This window comes from Hypomesus transpacificus, chromosome 25, assembly GCF_021917145.1.
Source record: "Hypomesus transpacificus isolate Combined female chromosome 25, fHypTra1, whole genome shotgun sequence".
In the NCBI taxonomy this organism is placed as follows: Eukaryota; Metazoa; Chordata; class Actinopteri; order Osmeriformes; family Osmeridae; genus Hypomesus; species Hypomesus transpacificus.
Window position 1 is genome coordinate 1,128,223 of NC_061084.1, and position 8,544 is coordinate 1,136,766.

General features: G+C 53.0%; 1 protein-coding gene across 1 annotated transcript in view; it reads right to left on the bottom strand.

Moving 5' to 3' along the window:
* Positions 1-591: 591 nt before the first annotated feature.
* Positions 592-8,544, bottom strand: part of mta2 (metastasis associated 1 family, member 2) — a 16,035-nt gene continuing 8,082 nt past the window's right edge. The window contains 16 exon segments of the mRNA XM_047049069.1: positions 592-929; positions 1,073-1,215; positions 1,661-1,779; positions 1,889-1,978; positions 2,101-2,329; positions 2,436-2,575; positions 2,838-2,938; positions 3,332-3,390; positions 3,534-3,608; positions 3,807-3,995; positions 4,145-4,244; positions 4,905-5,007; positions 5,574-5,691; positions 5,845-5,908; positions 6,343-6,362; positions 6,364-6,461. Of these exon segments, the coding sequence (XP_046905025.1) occupies positions 782-929; positions 1,073-1,215; positions 1,661-1,779; positions 1,889-1,978; positions 2,101-2,329; positions 2,436-2,575; positions 2,838-2,938; positions 3,332-3,390; positions 3,534-3,608; positions 3,807-3,995; positions 4,145-4,244; positions 4,905-5,007; positions 5,574-5,691; positions 5,845-5,908; positions 6,343-6,362; positions 6,364-6,461 (1,796 nt within the window). The 3' untranslated portion in view covers positions 592-781.

Sequence of the window (8,544 nt, forward strand, 5' to 3'; positions counted from 1 at the left end):
CTGCAACACTAAGGTGGGGAGAAAAAAAATAGAAACTTTCAGAGACTGTGGATTTTCTCCATTGGCTGTAGGAGGCAGAAAGACAGGGGAGATAGTGTAAAAGCCTTGTAAGGGACACATGATTGCAAATGGACACGTTTGAGGTATGGACACCAGACACGGACACACACACCGAGCACTTTACTGCAACCTCTCCAATTTATGATGAAACATGTGAGTGAAGTTATCATCAAAATAGAACTTTCCAGATAAAGAAAACATGCTTAAAAAACCTCCCCAAACCCCCCCCCCCCCAAACCAATAGGAGCCGCCCCCTCAAATGTTGCGAATATTTACACAAATAAGATAGACCTGGAGGAAAAAAATAAAGTGTGCTTTATCACCATTATTTCAGGATGAGAAATATTTCTGATTTAAATTACACAGTTTAAAATATTAGCCAATAAAAAAAGGGGAGCCAAACAAGGAAGCAAAATGAAGCCGGAATAAAATACTACAAAGCCCCAAAATATGGTGCCTGCATGTCAGTGTAAATGTCTCAAGATTTACATGTATTTGCGTGTAACTCGAGTGATTGGGTGTGTGTGTGTGTGTAAATAAGCACAATTGCATTTTGGGGAAGTAACAGAAGATGAAGAAAAAAAAAAAGAAAAAAAAAAAAACAATAAAAAAACACCAAAACAAAAGACGACTGGTATGGCGTGCGCTGCGTAGCAGAGGACCGGCAAGAGCGCCCTCCTACACCGTGTCTTGAACAGGCTCCGCCCCCCCCCCCCCCCCCTCAGTCCTCCAGAACGATTGGCTCGCTGGTGCTGGAGGGCAGGATGGGTGTGGCCAGGGGCCGGGGAGGCAGCTTGATCCTGACAGGCAGGTGGGGCTTCCTGGCAGCCCGGCGCATCTCAGACTGGGTCAGGTGTTTCCTCAGAGCTCTGTGGGGAAGGACAAGCAACAAAGACACAGGAATAAACCTTCAGCTTCTAAAAGAATGTGTACCCTTCGAACAAAGACTAGAAAGTGTCATTGGTGCGGACGGCCAATGAGGCACTTGGAGCCTGCGGTGAGACGAACCCACCTGGTGTCTTTGGTGGCCACAAACACCACAGGGTTGGGGGCGTCTCCCTGGTTCACCTTCTGACGCTTGATCACAGACTGAGAGGTGGTCCGCATTCCCGACGTGAACGGCCTCCCATTGGTGGAGAAGGGCAGCCCCGCTGCCTGTAACCAATGAGAGAGAGAGAGGGAGAGAGAGAGGAAGAGCAGTGAGGAGGGGTGGATGTGTATAGATGGAGTATCCCAGCTCGAGCTTTGGTCATGCGGCTCTGTTCTTCGGAGACAGTGCAGGAGAGACAGATGGTCAGCTAAGCTCACACTGGGAACAGGAAACTGGAATTGCGTGTGCCAGCATGTCTGTTCCAGTAGCCAAGAGAAGAACTAAAGAACACAGAAGGACTAGAACACCAGTCTGTTTTATGTCATGTCACCTGAAGCCAAAACATGCTGAACTGGGGGGGGGGGGGGGGCAATATAGGAAATCAGAGATATCCATTATGAATGGGAAATACTGTAGGTGGGGATCTGGAGATCATTGTGTGTGTGTGTGTGTGTGTGAACCAAGTATGTACACGCCGAGGGGGTGTGTTCAGGGGTGGGCTCTACTCACGCTATCAAAGGGCCTCTTTCCCAGCAGCCCAGAGCCCCCGCGAGGCTGATTGGCCTGGTTACGGTTGATGGGTGTCGGGGTCCCTCTGGGAGCCTTCAACTTCAGGGGGGCTTGCACGGCTGGGGAGACAAGAACCACACATCAGGAGCACTGACAAGGGGAGGACATGGGGATGAAAGACTGGCGAAGCGCGTGAAGATGTCGTCGTCGTCCATGACGGCCACTTACCCAGATCCTTCACTATGGTGGCCAGGGACGGTCGAGGGATGGACCTGTTCTTTATAGGGGCCTTGGTGGCTTTAGGAAGCCTGATCATACCTGCAAGGGGAGGAGGAGAAGAGATTCACCATCGTCGCACCCACCCCGCAACACTCATCTAGTCCGATCCGGAGAGCAGGAGGACGGAGGATGGTCTTTGTTGTCGTCGGCTCCCAACTCACACTCGGCCTTGACGGCGTTGGCGTTGATGGAGGCGTAGGGGCGCCGGGCGGCCCGCCGCGGCTGCAGGATGTCCGTGCAGACGCGGCGGGCGATGCGCGTCAGCTTGGTGGTCTGCAGGATGAAGGTCTGCCGGTTCTTGGCCAGGAGCTTGGCGCGCCCCTCGCTCCGGGTGAACGGGGACAGCCCCTGCACCTCCTGGCGGGTCATGTGACCGCGGGGGGTGGACTCCTGGACAGGGAGCGAGAGGATTCGGTTTTTTGGGGGACGTCGGGGACAGCACGTGTTGGATGTGTGTTTGGGAGTGAATGTGTGTGTGTGTGAGTGGAGGACGTACGGAGCCAGATCTGGCGGCGCCCTCTAGCTGCGTGGGGGTCTTCAGGCCCCCGTACTTCTTCCAGTAGATCCAGCAGGAGGCGCACAGCCTGCACTGCATGTTGGGAGGGCCCCAGGCGTACCACTGGGCTGACTGGGCGGCTGGGAGGCCACAAGGGGGAGACGCGTTAGCCGAGGAGGACTAAACAGTGACGTGCTCATGTCACAGCTCCACGTCACACTGGCATCAATATCTTGTGTGTAGAGAGAGAGGGGGGTAGAGAGAGAGAGGTAGAGAGAAGTAGAGAGAGGGGGTAGAGAGAGGTAGAGAGAAGTACAGAGTGAGAGATAGAGAGAGAGGGGAGTAGAGAGAGAGAGAGAAGTAGAGAGAGAGACAGAGTAGGGAAGACGGACTCTGACTCACTATGGCAGCTCTCGCAGCTGAGTCCTTTCTGGAAGCCTGCTGCCCCGTTCATGCCAGGCTTGCTGCCTGGAGCCATGATCTGGTTGGGGTTGGGCTTGGTGCTGGGGGGGGGGGAGAGAGGACAGGGTCAGTATTCGTGACCTTGAGGCTCACGTGGTGGTGAGGATGGAATGACCCTGTTCCTCGTCCCTTCAACACGACTGGGATCCTTGTCACTGAATGTTAATCTGATCACGCCTCTGATGTATTCATATTAGGCATATGGCTGTCGACATACTTATCCCCGTCTCATTCAATGCTCGTCCAACCAGCTCTAGAAGACATTATCTCTCACTCTATTGCTCTGCCATTTTAGTCTCCCAGGAGGGTTTCCTAGTCACGGATGTTATTCAGGGGGTTGACGTCCCTGGTTTGACTTCTATGGGCTGGTGGTAAGCTCTGGGTGCCATAGCATGATCCAATGGGCTGAGCTCTGAACTTGGCCTGTTACTCACTATGTTGGGATGTAGACCTGTTTGAGCTTGCTGTCCGCTTCCGCCGCCTTCAGACGTTTCTGAGAACCAAGATGGGAACAAATGAATGAATGTACAGGTTAAAGTTGGTAAAGTTACATTTTGCTCGGGTTACATGATGGGAAAATTCAGGTTGCTCGGAATGTGAGACGTGCGTGCGTGCGAGTCCGTGCGTTTCGTTCACCTGCTGGATGTAGCGGTCAGTTGTCTTCCACATGTAGTAGAACTGAACCACGCTGGCTAGAGACTTCCAGGGCAACTGGGGACAAAAGAGGAGAACAAATCCATTGTCCCTGTAGAGAGGTCTGCACAGTCGGCTAAAACGCAAGCCCACCGAATGAACCCGACGATGGAAAGGAGTACAGGAAGAACCAGCTTCCACAAAAGGAATGTAGTTCGGGGTGAATTGAAAACCTGTGTTGCTTGTGTGTGTGTGTTATGGGTGCAGCAGACTCACAAAGTCCTGGCGGATGTCGTTGAAGTCCTTGCCGTACTTCTCCAGCGCCTCTTCGAACAGCATTGCCTCGGAGGCGCTCCACTCCTCCATCTCGTCCCGGCAGAGCACCGGCCCCCCCTGGGGCACCAGCGTGGACATGGCCCTGGCCAGGTCGTAGCCGTTCTTCTGCAGAGTGTCCATGGCATGGAACTGGTGAGGGGAAGAGAAGGACAAGCACAAGTATAGAGACAGACAGGAGAGAGAGACAGAGAGAGTGAGAGAGAGCTTTATTGAGCAGTTATTGTTGTGTCATGCTTCACTGCGTGCGTGTTCAGTGTGTGTATGTGTGTGTGTCTCACCAGTGTGATGTCTCTGGACGCGGCTGCAGCGCTCATATGCAGGCTGGGCTGGCGGATGGAGCTGCTGCAGTCTAGGGCTCGGGCAAACGTCCCCACGGCCCTGCAACACACACCACCACAATCAGCACTTCATCATCATCATCATCATCATCACCCCTCTTACCATTATTCAACTTGAATGTGTACACACACAAAAAAAAACAATCCTACTGAGAAGAAATTATTTTCCCCCGCCTCAACAAGATCGTTTCCAATTGGGATTGAATCCGTCTGAGAGAGGTTTCCATCAAGTGGCCACTAGATGGCCCTCTAGCTTGACTCGACCAACAAAGGAACGACCCACTGCATACATTAGCTCCATTCCCTCCAAAAGACTTGGAGAGAAAACCCAGCAGTGGGAGCCCTGTTCGGATGGCCTTCCGACACCACACCTGGCGTGCCGAGTCACCATCGCTAAAGGAAACCATGAGCTGATTGTTCAATACAAAAACCGTCCCTAGGGGTGGAGGGGGCTGGGGGGGGGGGGGGGGGGAGGGGAGGGGGGGGAGTTCACAACCAGCCTAGTGGACATCTGCCCCACACACACACACACACACATCGCTCGCCACCTCTGACAATCCCCGGGCATCGCCATGGCAACAGGGGCCAGGGTGGTAAAGTAACCAGGGTAACAGGGGTGGGCGTTTGTGAAAATGACTTGAAGTAGGGGGGCGGGGGGGGGGGGGGGGGGGGGGGAGGGGAGAGGAGGAGGGGCACTCACCGTGCCACCACCAGGAACTGGTCGATCTGGGGGTCTTTGAGCTGGTTGTCGGGGTCCCACACTTTGGTCTCCAGCTTCTCCTGCACGCGGCTGTCGGCTTCACCTGGGCAGGAGGAGCAGCGGTTAGAGGGTGTGTGTGTGTGTGTGTGTGACGGTGTGTGTGGTGGTGGTGTCGGTGAAAGGAAGGAGGAGAAGAGAGAGAGAGAGACAGAGAGAGGAAGAAGGCCAACCAGACACCAATGAACTTCAGAGTGTTCCTCCACCAGCAGCCTGGAGTGTGTACAGGGTCTGCCAGGTCTCTATTCAGGCACATCATTCAATCATGTGATACATGGCTTTGTAACAGAGTCTGAGTCAGTACTTCAGTGGCAGTCCTTTAGGAGTGTGTGTGTGTCCCGGGAGTCAGGTGGCTGAACGGTGAGGGGAATCGGGCTAGTAATCTGAAGGTTGCCAGATCGATTCCCGGCTGTGCCAAAATGACGTTGTGTCCTTGGGCAAGGCACTTCACCCTACTTGCCTCGGGGGAATTTCCCTGTACTTACTGTAAGTCGCTCTAGATAAGAGCGTCTGCTAAATGACTTAATGTAAATGTGTGTGAGTGTGTGTCACAGTGTCAAAGCAGACAGGCTGGCCACCTTGTCTAATCCCAACCCCTCTTCAGAGCCCCACCTTCAGCCAGCTTGTCTGGGATCTCAGCCTGGTACTTGGATCCCACCCGGATCTCCCCCTGGTCAGCCAGGAGGGTCTTCTGGACGGGGTCGAACACCAGCGAGTAAAAGAAACAGTCCTGTAGACACACACAACACAGTAAACTGTGTTATAACAAAGGTGAATGCAAAACAAAAACGGCCTTTCTAAGTCCATAACAGGTTTGAAATGCTATGAAGGTGTGTAGGTCTACTAATTGTATAGTTCTACTGAAGTGTGAAACATTGCGGACCTCCTTCTCCAGGTAGCCAGCCAGGACATCTGTTTCGTTCAGGAGTGTGACGTTGCATTTTCCTCTGAGGGGGAGAGCCGATAAAGAGACACCAAGAGAGAGAGAGAATATGAGAATGAAAGACAAGCGGTCAGTAGGAGGGTCATTGAGAGGTCACCCAGGTTCCCATGTTGCACGAGCTATCCCCAGCTATAATAATGCGACTAAACATAAACATGTCAGTGGCAAGCCAGTTAAATAATAAGTTAAAAACGCCATAAAAACATTTTCCCACCATTTCTCATTATCGAGAAGGGAGGGATGTTTAATGTCATAGCTGCCCTCTTTGTGGACATCTTCACCACACGAGCGGTGGAATAGTCTTCCAGGGTTCGAATCCTTGGTGGTTTAACTTAAGGTGGCCTGTGCAACGGCTGACTTGAGGCCATGTTGCTGGTGAGGGCTGGCAGGTGAACCTGCCGTGTTAGAGACGGTTGCTGCTGCTGCTCAGGCTCTCACCGTATGTGTGTGGCGGGGAGGGGACTCAAACTGCCGAGAGAGGAAGAGCTCTCTGTGCTTCAGTTGGTGTTTCTGTTGTTCAGACACGGCAGGCTGCTTGGACTCCTCCTCAAAGTCTCCTGTCACACACACACACACAGGTCATTTCACGTTGATGTCACATCAGAAATGCAAACGTTGGATACCGACTCATTTATGAACTGCATTTCCTGTCAGGTTCTATTTATTTATTTATTTATTCATTCATCCATAAAATGTGTTTGTTAACTACAAACTATGTGGCCCATTATGTGAGCACACCGTACAGAACATTTCCCCATGATAAAAACCATAAAATTAATCTACTCGTCTCTATGGGAGAGACCCCCCTTTAAATCGGACTTCACAGTCAATTAAAACGACTCACTGAATAATCCACAGCCTGGCAGGGTGGAAATAAGGAACACTTCAAAACCAATGCTGCCTCCACCACATGGACACCCTACACACATCTACCCTGTGTCGCATGTTTCCACTGCTAGATTGCGCCGCCTTAATTTCAGGCGGATGAGTAATGTGTGAGGTGGTGGAGGGGGGAGGGAGGATCGGGGCAGGACTATCGCTCCATCTCTGTGGACTCCGCCCCTGCACTCAGCCACAGGAAACCCTGTCAGCGAGAGAAGGGGGCGGGACCTCAGGCCACGCCCCCCCCCCCCCCCCCCCCCCCCCTCCTGTTAACCCCTCCTAACACCCCTACCACCCCCCTCCCCTCCTCCCCTCCCTCCCCTTGTCCGGCTAGTCCCTGCCAGACAAAGTAGGAACCCTGTGCACCGAACCTGAGGCGCCCATCCCCCCCCCCCATCTAGCACCCCCCCTCTCCCATACACACACACACACACAGGCTTGGGAACAAGAAAGCACACACACAGACAGACATACAGAAGACAAATATACATACATCGCTCTCTCCCCTCCCTCTGCACACGCACACACACACTCAGAGACTTCCCCGACAAAAGACACAAGGCCAGTCGAAGTTAACCCCTTGCGTGCCGTGATCCTGTGGGACACATCAAGGGCCTTTTGTTCTGTGCAGCATGCTAGCCTGGGCCCAGGGATAAGGAGGGGGAGGAGGGGGGAGCAGGACGGGGGTCTGCAGGGGGAGGAGGAAGAGGTGGTACAGCTGGAGAAGGAGAGAGAGGGAATCTCAGGTCTTGTATAACAGGACAGTGCCTCAGGAGGAGAGGAGGACAACGGGTACAAGCATCTCACTCACTTCCTGTGTGTGTGTGTGTGTGTGTGTGTGTGTGAGAGAGAGAGTGTGTGTGTTGTGTTTGGATGGAGAGAGGGACAGGGGTGAGCCAGAAAAGATGGCCTCTGACTTGGTCCCAAAAGGACGTTTTTAGGTTTCTGTCCCTCTATTTTTCCTCTGTCTCTCTCCATCTAAACTCCCTTCACACCAAAGTGTCCAGGCCTGTTCGTGATACAGGGCATGCTGTCCCTGTTCACACCCTGTACCTGATCACTATATGGTCATCAAATCAGATGTGTTAGGACCCTAAGAAAACCATATTTTTCTCCCCCGACTTGTTTGTTGTGGTATTTTTTGTACCATTTTATTTTATTTTTTAAAGAGGCACATCCAAAATCAGAGGATAACGGTTAACCGAGCAGAACGTCTCAGCACAGGATGTCCCACGAAGCTCGCTCGACGTCTCGCATCGACATGCGTGTCGTTTCCCGATGAGATGCCCAGGCTCACCGACAGCCCCCAGCCGTGTCCTACGCAGGGTTTCTTTAAGGGACGACCCTCCTTCTCTCTCTCTCTCTCTCACTCTCCTCCTGGTTGTGCTGGTCTGAGCCAGTTGGAGAGGTGTGTGTTCCCCTGCAGGCCCCCAGAGAAGCTCGGAGAGCTGAACACGCTCCTGTGCTCCTGTGTCTGCACCTTCACACGCTGCCCTGACAGAAGCACTTCAGCAGGCGTGAACCTACGGAGCGCTCCACAGAAACGCACGCTCTCCGGCCTGGGGGAGCGAGGCCCGGAAGGTACCGTCTCCTTACCCTGCAGTCATACGCCTGCCCGTTCATGAGTCACCATTGGGGTCGCAGAATCCCCCTCCCAGTCGCGAGCGACTTAATTTACGCCTAGGATTCCACCCCCAAGAACAGCATCTCGGCTAACCTAAAATAGATATAAAATGTCCTTGTGAAAAAGCGAGGTCA